This window comes from Delphinapterus leucas, chromosome X, assembly GCF_059928025.1.
Source record: "Delphinapterus leucas isolate spDelLeu-1000000601 "Yukka" chromosome X, BTC_Dleu_Yukka2, whole genome shotgun sequence".
In the NCBI taxonomy this organism is placed as follows: domain Eukaryota; kingdom Metazoa; phylum Chordata; class Mammalia; order Artiodactyla; family Monodontidae; genus Delphinapterus; species Delphinapterus leucas.
Window position 1 is genome coordinate 128551067 of NC_143150.1, and position 12135 is coordinate 128563201.

The 12135-nt window shown below is 43.5% G+C and overlaps 2 protein-coding genes across 7 annotated transcripts in view; one reads left to right on the plus strand and one right to left on the minus strand.

Moving 5' to 3' along the window:
* Positions 1 to 12135, plus strand: part of ANOS1 (anosmin 1) — a 193339-nt gene that overhangs the window by 155478 nt on the left and 25726 nt on the right. Inside the window, exons 7-8 of the mRNA XM_022559806.2 lie at positions 5428 to 5633; positions 8517 to 8661. Of these exons, the coding sequence (XP_022415514.2) occupies positions 5428 to 5633; positions 8517 to 8661 (351 nt within the window). The remainder of the gene's footprint in view (positions 1 to 5427; positions 5634 to 8516; positions 8662 to 12135) is intronic.
* Positions 1 to 12135, minus strand: part of LOC111167216 (uncharacterized) — a 538796-nt gene continuing 526661 nt past the window's right edge. For 5 of the 6 annotated variants that reach the window (XR_016391424.1, XR_016391422.1, XR_016391421.1 and 2 more), the window contains one exon: positions 4 to 12135. This exon is cut by the window's right edge and continues 19324 nt beyond it. The gene's annotated coding sequence lies outside the window, so the exon portion shown is untranslated. The other variant, XR_016391420.1, reaches the window with a different exon arrangement.

Consider the following 12135-nt stretch of genomic DNA (forward strand, 5'->3'; position numbering starts at 1 on the left):
CCTTCCCTTCCCTTTCTTTCTTTCTTCCTTCCTTTCCTGTCTTTCTGTCTTTCTTTTCTTTTTCTTTTTTTTTGTTAATGAGGGAAGTAAAATTATTCCAACTGCTGTGTCTGGAAAGAAAACAGTTTAAATATCAGAACTAACCTACGAATTAGCTGGAGAACGTGTGACTGGTTATATCATTGCTTTAAAAATCTAACTGCCCTTGATCACCGCCCCACACCTAAGAGGCAGTCCTCTGACGCATTTCAAATGGGAAGTCTGTTCCCTGGACATCGTTTGAGGAACTCAAATAAGTAATAAAATTAACATTCATGCTCTCAAAGCATATCTCGTTCCTCTCTCTGTGTCTATGTATATATACGTATATGTATATTCCTTCATGATTGTGTATTTATAAAGGTCTTTTTTTACGGAAGTAGAGTTGATTTACAATATTGTGTTAGTTTCAGGGGTACAGCAAAGTGATTCAGTTATAAGTATATATGTTTTCAGATTATTTTCTCTTGTAGGTCATTACAAGACATTGAGTTTAGCTCCCCGTGCTGCACAGTAGGTCCTGCTGTTTATTTTATATATAGTATGTGTATCTGCTAGTCCCAAACTCCTGATTGACCCCTCCCCGCCTTTCCCCTTTGGTACCCATAAGTTTGTTTTCTGTCTGTGAGTCTGTCTCTGTCGATGGACTCATTTGTGCCACATTTTCGATTCCACGTGCAAGTGGTACCCTATGATGCTTGCCTTCCTCTGTCTGACTTACTTCACTGAGGACGACCTTCTAAAGGTCTCTCTCTTTACTGCCATTTGCACCCCACTCTGAAGTTGCGCTAACGCGCGGCTGGGTCTCCGTGTTCAACCAACAGGATCGTCTGGACACGTGGAGGCGCCTGCCTCACAATAAGTGATGGGCTTTCTCCTGGGATGGCAGGAAGGGCTCCTTTCCCATGAGAGCTCACATCAGTGTGATAATAGCCTGCCTTTCTGCAGGGGTGACAAGTGATTTCATTTGGCACTTTACCCATCGTAGGGCGTAAAGCTGTTCCACCGTGCGTGTTACTTTGTCACAAAGGGGTCAGAGATGCAACCGTAAATCTATCTGCTGAAACCCGAAGCTTCCATCTTCCTTCAAAAGCACTACATATGATCGTTAATAAAAGGAACTATTTTTTCTCCAAGGCTGAAGTTGGTTATTCCTGCTAAATGTCGAAGATATCTTTGCACTGGAAATCATGCAAACTGTAAAAGGAGCTAATACGGGCTTCCTATTGCATTTATCTTTGAAAGTGTACTTGCTGCCTGCTTTGTGAGTTGTGTTTCTGCAGATAATTGGGACGGTTGCACAGAGGGAGTGGATGAAGCAGAAAGAGAAGTGAGATGGGAGAGAAATGCTCTCATTTAAGCTTCAGAGGGGGAGGGGCCAGGGGAGCTCTGGTCTTGTGATGTGCCTCTGACCTTCTCCCCTTACACTCTTGAACTAGTGAATTAAACTCTCTGATCCTCAGTTTCCTTATCTGCAAAATGGGAACAAAAGGCCAACATTAAAAAAACAAAGCACAACCATATGCGTATCAAATTGGAAATAAGCTGTGCTTATGTCCAGTTCCAAGAGACTAAACGGTGTCATTGCTTTGGAAAGACTCTAGCTCTGGGGTTGACCATCCATGGCCTGTGGTCCATGTTTGGCCTGCCGCCTGTTTCTGCAGATAGCGTTTCACTAGCACAGAGCCGTGCTCATTTGTTTCCATGTTATCTGCAGCTCCTTTCAAGCTATGACAGCAGAGTGGATTAGTTGCAACAGAGACTGTCTGGTCTGCAAAGCCTTGATATTCACTGTCTGCCCCTTTACAGAAAAAGGCTTTCAATCCCTGTGCTAGACTGTAATGGGCACTTTCCCCAGTAAAGGGCTTCACATGTTGCCTTTCTGTAGAGACAGTGGCCCATCGTTATGATGATGTTGATGTTGATGACACATAACAGATGTAGAGATGTGGCCTCAAACCCCTCTTTCTCCCCTCATTGTCATTCTCACGCCTGGCTCTGCCACCAGTTATGTGAGTGACCTCGGGCAGGTCACTCTACCTATCCAACCCTTAAGATCCTTACCAGTTTTTGTTTTTTTTTTTAAAGTTCATAAATAAATTATAAAATCCCTTAGAGCATTATCATAATGTGGAGTTTCTATATGCATATAATTTTTTCCACAAGCTTCCAACTGCATTTCAATGTTTTAACAGAATTAAAACATTATGTAAACTGAAAGAAAAGATTTTGTATATTTCAACAAAGTGAATATACTTGATTTCACACTGCAGGGAACCATTTCACAAGGCAGTGAATGACAGCAATCTGGGAATTTGTTGGGACTGAATGAAATCCTTCAGATTAGACAAACAGGACAGATTCTCTCGTCTGAAGTCTTCAGCGACTAGACAGATAAATGAGTAGCTCGTTTACAGGGGATAATTGGGGTGATAACCTCTGCTATTTCCCTTTGGCTTCAAAAATTTAAAAAGTTATTTGGGGGGAGAAAGAGATTGGGGGTGTCTCACGTTGGTAATGGGAGTACGCCACCTGGGTGTTGTGAGTACTCAAGTGGGCCTTACTTTTAAGAAAATGTGAAGCAAGTATTACTAATTCATTTATTTGAAAGCACTGCTTCCTAATGCCATTGTCATAAATTATGTTGTTTCATATTTTATCATGTTTCATAAACTAGATGATGTTATTCTGAATTGTGATCACATCTAAGGTATGAGAAATTTTTCCAGGGCAGTAAGAAATGATATCATGAATGAAGTAGATTAGGGAAATGATGAAATACCGAATGCTATTTGCCTTCCTGAAACCTGGAATTTCTTTAGAAAAGGAGGTGACTTTGAGCTTGTCCTACGAACCTAGACTCTCTGGAAGGTTCACATAACTACTTATTTCCAGCATATAGACATCCAGGTGCATCACTGAAAACGTGAATGGCTGTAATCACCTTTACACGTTGTAATTTTTCTCTTGCTCTGAAGTGATGCTGAGCTTGCCAGCCAGCTTTCTGTAAGAAAGGTCCGCAGTAACCTGTCGTAGGTTAAGGATTGACTCATACCGCAGAGGTTGATCTTAAGGGCCTTGGAGAATACCAAAGTAGGAGAAAATCACGGTGAAATTCTGCTGGTGCGTGGAGGAAAGCACATGTAACTGTTTTGAGTAGGGTGACATGTGGTCGACCTGCAGTAGGTAACGACTCTTGGGGCGGGGGGCGGGTAGGGAGGGAGGTGTTTAGGCTAAACTGGTGGAAAAGCTTCAGTAGCTCTTGGTTTTCATCTCCACGTAATCAGATGGGAACCAGTGTGGCCAGAGTAGCAGGCTCAGGTGGGGACAGGAAAGGAGGTTTGGGAGGTTATGTGTGGGAAGGATGCACAGGACTTTGGGGAGGCTGCCAGCACTTTGACTCTAAGTGAGACTGGAGGCCATCGAGAGCTTCCAAGCTGAAGAGCCTCAACTTGTGTCGTAAAGAACCACCAGCTGCCGTACTGAGAAAGGCTCGGAGGCCTTTGCCATCATCAGGGAGCAAAGACAAAGGCTTGGCACATGGTGTTATTCTGGTGGAAACAGTAAGATTCCAGATAGGTTTTTGAAGGTACTGCTAGCTCAAGGAATGAAAGCAGAAGAAGTATACGACGTCGAGGTTTGGTGCGGGAGCAGCGGGAAAGAGGAATTTGTGTTTCCTGAGATGGGGCATCTGTGGTGGGCAGCAGGGGCTGGGAGGGACGGGGACTTTGGTCTTGGGCACATTCCTTTCAAGCTGCCTCTGAGACCTCCAAGTGTAGCTGATGCAAAGACCCTTTAGTACTTGAATCCAAGTTCAGGGGTTTTAAAGCTGTGACTGGTGAGATCTCTAGAGATTGGGTATAGATGCCAAGAGGCCCCCGAGTTCAGAGGCCAGATGCTCCCCCGCTTAGCAGCGGTGGGATGGGGAGGCCAGGAGGGGGGAGGCTGAGGAGGGTCAAGGGACCAGAGGGACAGCCAGTGGGGAGCGGAGGCAGGCGGAGACCATGATGCAAGGTGAAAGCAGCGAGGCGTGTGGCGCCTCCACGGGGATGACCAGAGTGGGGCTCCCAGGGGCTCCGCAGAACCAGCAGAGTGAGGAAGGCCGTGCTTCCTGAGCCCGTGATAACAGGACCCAGCACTTCCCTCCTCGCGGGAGGCAGGGGCTGTTTACACCTTTGCTTGGCCGCCACCAGGTGCAGGACTGTTCAGCTTCTGACCTGTGGATCATCTACTTCAGAGTCGCGTGTGTGCTTTACATAAAAGTGTGTATTTCACATAAAACATGAATATATATTGAACGTGGATATATCGATGGGCCACACCTGCACTCGCTGAATCAGCATACCTCAGTATAAGTCTTGGGCGCTCCCAGAGGGTTCCTCTCGGTGACCGTTTGAGAACCACCTCGGTCAGGCATGTCAGGTAACGTGCTTTGGATGAGCCATTAGCCTAGGAAAGCAACTACAAAGCTTTTAAAAATGACACAGCCCGCCACCCCTCCAAAACGTATCTATCTTACAGAAAAGCAACAGATTTTTAAAAAATAATTCATGCTTCCATCACCCCCGAAACACAAACCATCCCAAGGGTAAAACCATGGCTATTTTCCGCCAGTCTTCTTCGTTTATATGGAGTTAGATAGAGCTTCTTTGCCCCTCTGATGCAGACGGTATTAGAATTAGAATTATTGACAGCATTTTTCTGGGCAGGCGTCTTAAAACAAAACCATCTGTAAATCATTTGTGGTGAGCGGCTGGCTCAATTTGTGGCAAAAAAATGAAGGAAAGACCCTCAGCTTTACACGTACTTAGTCATCTTCATATATAGATTTCAAATGGAGGTTTGTAGAGAAATCATTCCAGAACCTAATCTCTCTCCTGACAGCTGAGACGGTTTTGGCTTATGCGACAAACTAGAAATTATAAAAATGTTACCCGTCTGTCATCCACTTTGTAATGTGGCGAAAAAATAAATGGTTTGTTTTTGCTGATGTTTTCACGTCACTCTTAACTTTTGATTCAAGGATCTAAAGCTCCAGGACCGCTCGGATGAATCAACTTTGCTGACCTATTTAATGCCAACCAACCTGAATGGAATTTGACCATGTTTTACAGAACTTTATCCATTTCGGTACAGTGAAAATTTGGCTGGGTTGTAGTGGTATGGAAATGCCTAGATTACAAATATGGCCCAAACACATTGCCCTTACTGTTCTATAGGTTGTTTTTCAGTTTGAAGCTTAAGAAGGGGATCTTCCTTAGTGCTTATCTTCAGCTATTCTCCACATCAAGGGCAGTCTTCCTGCATCGACCCTATAGTCATTACATGTACAGAGGCGATGCTTTTGTGGTCATCCTGGGCCCTTGTGTCTTTCTCCTGGGATTTCAGATCCATCTGCACCACCGGCCCCAGCCAACCTCCGGCTTGCAAACTCCACCATCAACAATGACGGAAGCGTGACGGTGACGATCGTTTGGGATCTCCCCGAGGAACCAGACATCCCAGTGCATCACTACAAAGTCTTCTGGAGCTGGACGGTCAGCGGCAAGTCACTTGTGCCAACGAAGAAGAAGAGGAGAAAGACCACGGGTGGGGTGAGTGAGAACCAGGGGGAAGAGGCCCATCTCCTCGCAGTGGTGTTTGAACTCAGGCACCTGGTCTGAGAGTGGCCTCTGCTGAGCCACAAGAGGGACGGATGAGGGACAGGTTCCCATCCCTCCCCTTTGAACGAGGAAGTTCAGAAAACAGAGGACCACGCCAGCCGTTCAGCCGTGCACATTTCAGGTGACAACAGTTGAGTTTAGTCTGTTGACTTACTCATATCCAAATGGCTGGCACCACTCCGGAAATCAGAGGAACAAAACTGTCTCCATCTTAACCTGTCTAGCCATTGAAAACGAGACAATTCAAAATGTCCTCGATATTTAGGTCTCTTTTTTTCTAAAGAGATCCTTGTAAACTGAAGAGTAAATGTTCACGGCTTTATCTGTTGTGTATCGTAAGGGGCTCCCATCTATAATCTAATCAGTGCGACAGCAGACAGTTTAGAAAATGCATGTTTGACAATATGCTTTTCTTGATTAAAAGAACTTGGAATGGCTTATTTTCCACACGCCAAGAAATAAAATCTTCACTGAACTGTTTTATGCAATGAGATCTCTATAACACTGAACATTTTGCATCATATGAAATGCTTAATGCATAAAAATGAGTGTTTGGTGTCCTTTTAGTACACGTTCCTTTATCTCATTGTGATAAAACTTAACACCTTTTCCCCTAATTCATAAGGTTGAATTCCATAAATAAATAAATGTTTGAAAGTGCTTTAGAAGGACACCAAGACTTTTTTTTTTTTTTTTTGCACTGAAGATTCCAATATCTGTGCCATTGAGAATTATAAAACATGTCTCCACAGGTCCATATCACCAATATTTAGCTGTGATACTGTTTTGGTTTTATTTTCAAGAAACATTCTGACAGTTCCAGCTTTTATTTTGTAGGACTTTGCAACAAGTGACCATTGGTAATGTGTGCTTATCTCACAGAAAGTGCTGAAAGAGATAAAGTTGTGCAGTCACAGGGATGGAAAGCAAAAAGTGATGTGATGAAATGCCGACAGCCCCCTGCCCCTGACATGCCCTTAATAACCAAACAGCATCAAGGATTAGTAGGGAAGTTTGCAATTTATTTCCAGTATATGTCAATTAGATAAATAAAAAATGAACTGCGGGGCTTCCCTGGTGGCGCAGTGGTTGAGAGTCCACCTGCCGACGCAGGGGACACGGGTTCGTGCCCCGGTCCGGGAAGATCCCACATGCCGTGGAGCGGCTGGGCCCGTGAGCCATGGCCACTGAGCCTGCGCGTCCGGAGCCTGTGCTCCGCAACGGGAGAGGCCACAGCAGTGAGAAGCCTGCATACCGCAAAAAAAAAAAGAACTTTGAATTTAATTATAATTGTTAACAGGCCTAGAGTAGCCTTAATCATAGGTCACTATCTTACGAGTGATGTGTTTTTCTGGATCCACAAGAGGCAAGCTGTAGGTCATGTGACTCATTAAAGTTCTCAATATTAAAATTTGACCAACTGAGAATTACGATCAGGAACTGGAAACATGTTGAAAAACATGAGAAATTGTGAAATTTTCTTCTTGGGGATCAATGTCTTTTCATTTCCTAAGAGTCCATCCTAATATCCGTGAAAACTAAGAGGAGTGGGGATGTTCAAGGAAATGCTCTTTCAAAAGTGAATTCTATTTTCCTTGTTTGAGATAATAGTTTAGGAAGAGTGATACAGAACATAACAAGAAACCCTAACTAAAAAGAATTGGGAATTGGTAGTTCATAGACATACTGTAGGTAAAAGGCAGAAAGGGCACGAAGAGGCACGGTTAATACCACGGTGGGTGTGGCTGAGAGGCGGCCCAGCCTCACCTGGGAACAGGGACCACGGTCCAGAGCCTGCCTCTCAGCCCCCACTTCTGGAAGTGCAGTCCTTTCAGCCGTCCAGATCCCTGCTGGAAGGTGGCCGAGTTCTGATAACTGATCCCTCAAAAGCCTGAATCATGTAAAGGTGCCAAACTATTAATTTACAGGGAGCGTTGTGCTCACGGTTCTGAAACGCCCATGGAAATCATGTTCTCTCCCTGAAAAGAGATCTCACATGACCGAAAATGGTGCAGAGAATTCCGACAGGTCATTGAGGTATTTAAACAAGGGGTGGGCTTATGTGATTCAGTATTTGACAATTTCAGATGACGATACCTTCATGTAGCACGATGCACGCATACAACTGGCCTACTCTTTGTGGGAAGGCACGTGCTACTTACTGACTGCCTCAAGTCTGGTGTCGCATTAGTGATGGACACATTTTTCCCTTCATAGATGTTAATAACACCAATTAGACCATTTAGGGCCATGTGATATCACATGTACTATATTTTGATGAATGTTTGAATTCTAAGACAACAACCTTATTTCTCTTAATTCCTGTTACTTGTAAGGGGCTTTATTATTATACCTGCAAGCCATAAAGAAGTGCTTTAAGCATTTTGTCAGGTTGATTTTTCTTACAACTTTTGGTGGAAATTTACTCATAGAAGATTTAGGATAAAATCAGAGAAATACAGGGAATGCCAATTCATAATCTTTATAGCTTTCTTCTCTCTGTAAGGTGGTATCTAGTAAGGAGTGAGGGGACAGAATTATTCATTTTCCTGCTACCGGAAAGCATCCAATAATGGGATTAGGAATACAATTTCCAAAAAAACGTGTTTGTGCTTTTTGTATGACATTTATTTTGATCCGCGGTAAAAGCGGATTTTCATATGCTAAAGATGTAGAATGATTTGTGATCTTAGATAGTCCGGGCAGACATCAGAGAGGAGCTGGTGTGCTTCACAAGGACACAGCAGCTGTGCAGGGAAGCTCAGAGGCAGGGCGGCTTGTAACAGAATCTGTGTGTGTTCCCTCCACCTGCAGTCTCAGAATTCTGTGACCCTGGAGCCACTGCAGCCCGACTGCGACTACACAGTAGAGCTGCAGGCTGTCACCTACTGGGGCCAGACGCGCCTCAAGAGCGCCAAGGTCTCCCTCCAGTTCACGCCCACACACGCCGTCCACAGAAGTAAGTGCTTCGAGTTCCTTTTTCTTATTTGCAGTCTTTACATGGAGAGTCTTCATACCCGTATACACGTAAATATGCCCTTTGAACTATGATGTGTACAAATTTTACCTTTGAGTTTTTCTTAGGATTTTTATCCTAAGTTTTATGTGCAACATTTTGGCGTCATAATGAAAGTTTAAGAACATAGGGTGTCTCATTCGAACAAATGTTTATACTTCCATGATTTGGGATCCTTGTGCATATGCGTACTTCTTTTTAAGGAGGGTCTGCACGGTTAAACTGTTAGAAACTGTTGCTTCCCTCCTAAAAATGCGACATGCCCTTTTTTCTTTTCTACTGGTTTTACACAGTGGTCACAATTACTGCAAAAGGCTACCTAATTCTCCACTGGGGGCAGTGACTAAATCATTCCCATACCCGCTTCCTTGTTGCCAGTGGTTCTAAGCTAGTCTGTTTGCCAAACTGAGCAAAGCAAGGGGAGAGTCTCATGAGACACTCACCTCTGAGCTGGAAAATGCCTTACGTGGTGTTTCCGGCTTTGCTCGGAGGTGGGGACTGGTGAGAAGAGCTGTGGGGAAGCTCCTGGCCAGGGATCTGGGGACGGGCAGATAGAAGGTGAGCCCGAGAGAGGCTGCCAGGGGTCTCCGCGGGTCCTGCTTCCCCAGGCTCGCAGGATCCCGTGGGATCTGCCTTTCATCCCGGCACGGGGCCTGGTCAGACACGGAAGGTGTGACAAGCTTGTTGAATTTACAAAAGGCAAGGCTGGCTCCGCACTGTTAGACGCAGGGATTGCCCATAATTATCTTCTGCCACCTGGGAAACAATAGGATCCAAACGAGCAGGTCCATTTGAAATGATGCTTTCAAAATAGTTCTAGAAACAGAGCTTCCTACCTATTTGAGAAGTAGTCCTTTTGGAGATTAAATGGATTTGAAAAGTCTACTATTGCTATGTATAAGTTTGCATACAGTACAACTTTTACATAAAAATTCTCATGGAAACATTTCTATGTGTTTAGTAACTTCACTGATTTTTTTATCAATATTTTTTATTGAAGAAGAGTTGATTTACAATGTTAATTTCTGCTGTACAGCAAAGTAACTCAGTTATGCACACACACACACATATATATATATATATATATTCTTTTCCATTATGGTTTATCCCAGGAGATTGAATATAGTGCCCTGTGCTCTGCAGGAGGACCTTGTTGTTTATCCATTCTCTATGTAATAGTTTGCATCTACTAACCCCAGACTCCCACTCCATCCCTCCCCCACCGCCCTCCCCCTTGGCAACCACAACTGTGTTCTCTATGTCCGTGAGTCTGTTGCTGTTTCATAGATAGGTTCATCTGTGTCATATTTTAGGTTCCACATGTAAGTGATATCATATTTGTCTTTCTCTTTCTGACCGACTTCACTTAGTATGATGTCTAGGTCCATCGATGTTGCTGCAAACGGCATTATTTCATTCTTTTTGATGGCTGAGTAGCATTCCATTGTGTATATGTACCACATCTTCTTTTTATCCATTCCTCCGTCGATGGGCATTTAGGTTGTTTCCATGTCTTGGCTGTGCTGTGCTGTGACTGTGCTGCTATGAACATAGGGGTGCATGGATCTTTTTTGGATCTTTTTTTTTTTTTTTTTTGCGGTACGCGGGCCTCTCACTGTCGTGGCCTCTCCCGTTGCAGAGCGCAGGCTCAGCGGCCACGGCTCACAGGCCCAGCCGCTCCGCGGCATGTGGGATCTTCCCGGACCGGGGCACGAACCCGTGTCCCCTGCATTGGGAGGTGGACTCTCAACCACTGCGCCACCAGGGAAGCCCTTTTTTTTGATCTTTAAAATTTTTATTTTATATTGGAGTATAGTTGATTAACAATGTTGTGTTAGTTTCAGGTGTACAGCAAAGTGATTTAGTTATATATATATATATATATATATATATATACCCGTATCTATTCTTTTTCAAATTCTTTTCCCATTTAGGTTATTACAGACTACTGAGCAGAGTTCCCTGCACTATACATAGGTCCTTGTTGGTTAAAACCAGCATTACACGATTCAGTTTTAATGGCATTAATTTGTGTGCCTAATTTCAGCCTGACTGTTCTTAGGGAGGTCCAATCTTACAATTTGTAAATAGGCCCAATATGTCCGTTATATGATTATGAGTCAATTTCAAGAGTAATTTTAGAGTCAGATTTAGTGATATCTATGACAGCACTTATGGAGCATGTGGCATGTTAAAGGCAAGATATTATGCATTAGAGACAGCTTCCAGCTGAGAGGAAGAATGAGGCGTAAGTCAATACTAGTGTTAGAGGTGTGATGAAACAGGGCCAGAAAATCCTTATGTTCGTTGGACAATGTATACCACACGTGTAGGGTCTCAATAGCTTATTTGCTTGAAGTCATTTTTTCTTTAGCCTGGCTGCACATTATGGTCAACCAGAGAGTTGTTTGTAAAAACGCTAGTGGTAGGGCACCATGCCCAGAGATGATAATTCAGTGGTGGCAGGAGGTGGGAGGGTTGGGGGAAGATGCCTCTCAATTTCTTTTTCTTTTCTTTTCTTTCTTTTTTAATTCTGCTGAAGTATAGTTGGTTTACCATATTGTGTTTCATTTCTGGTGTACAGCAAAGTGACTCAGTTATACATATATATTTTTTCATGTCCTTTCCCTTTATAATTTATCACGGGATATTGAATATAGTTCCCTGTACTATAGGGTAGGACCTTGTTGTCTATCCATCCTATATATAATAGGTTGCATCTGCTAATCCCTAACTCCCAATCCACCCCTCCCCCACCTCTGCTCCCCCTTGGCAACCACAAGTCTATCCTCTATGTCTGCGAGTCTGTTTTCGTTTCCTAGATAGGTTCATGTGAGTCATATTTTAGATTCTGCGTACAGGTGATATCACTTGGTATTTCTCTTTCTGACTTCACTTAGTATGATCATCTCTAGGTCCCTCCATGTTGCTGCAAGTAGCATTATTTCATTCCTTTTCATGGCTGAGTAATATTCCACTGTATATATGCACCACATCTTCTTTACCCATTCATCTGTTGGTGGACACTTAGGTTGCTTCCATGTCTTGTCTATTGTAAATAGTGCTGCTGTGAATATAGGGGTGCAGGTATCTTTTTGAATTACAGTTCTGTCTGGATATATGCCCAGGAGTGGGATTGCTGGATAATATGGCAACTCTAGTTTTAGTTTTCCGAGGAACCTCCATACTGGTTTCCATAGTGGCTGCAACTTACATTTGCACCATTCATTGATTTCTTTAATGCAGTCCGCCATTCATTCATCAAACTGTGTCTAATGATGGGAATAATTACTACCTTATACCACTGTACACTGTATTACAGTATAAAGATATGTACACTGTAGGATGTATACTATATAGACTGTACGTTATATAGTATATGCGTACCATGTATTTATATGTGTATACGTGTTCTGT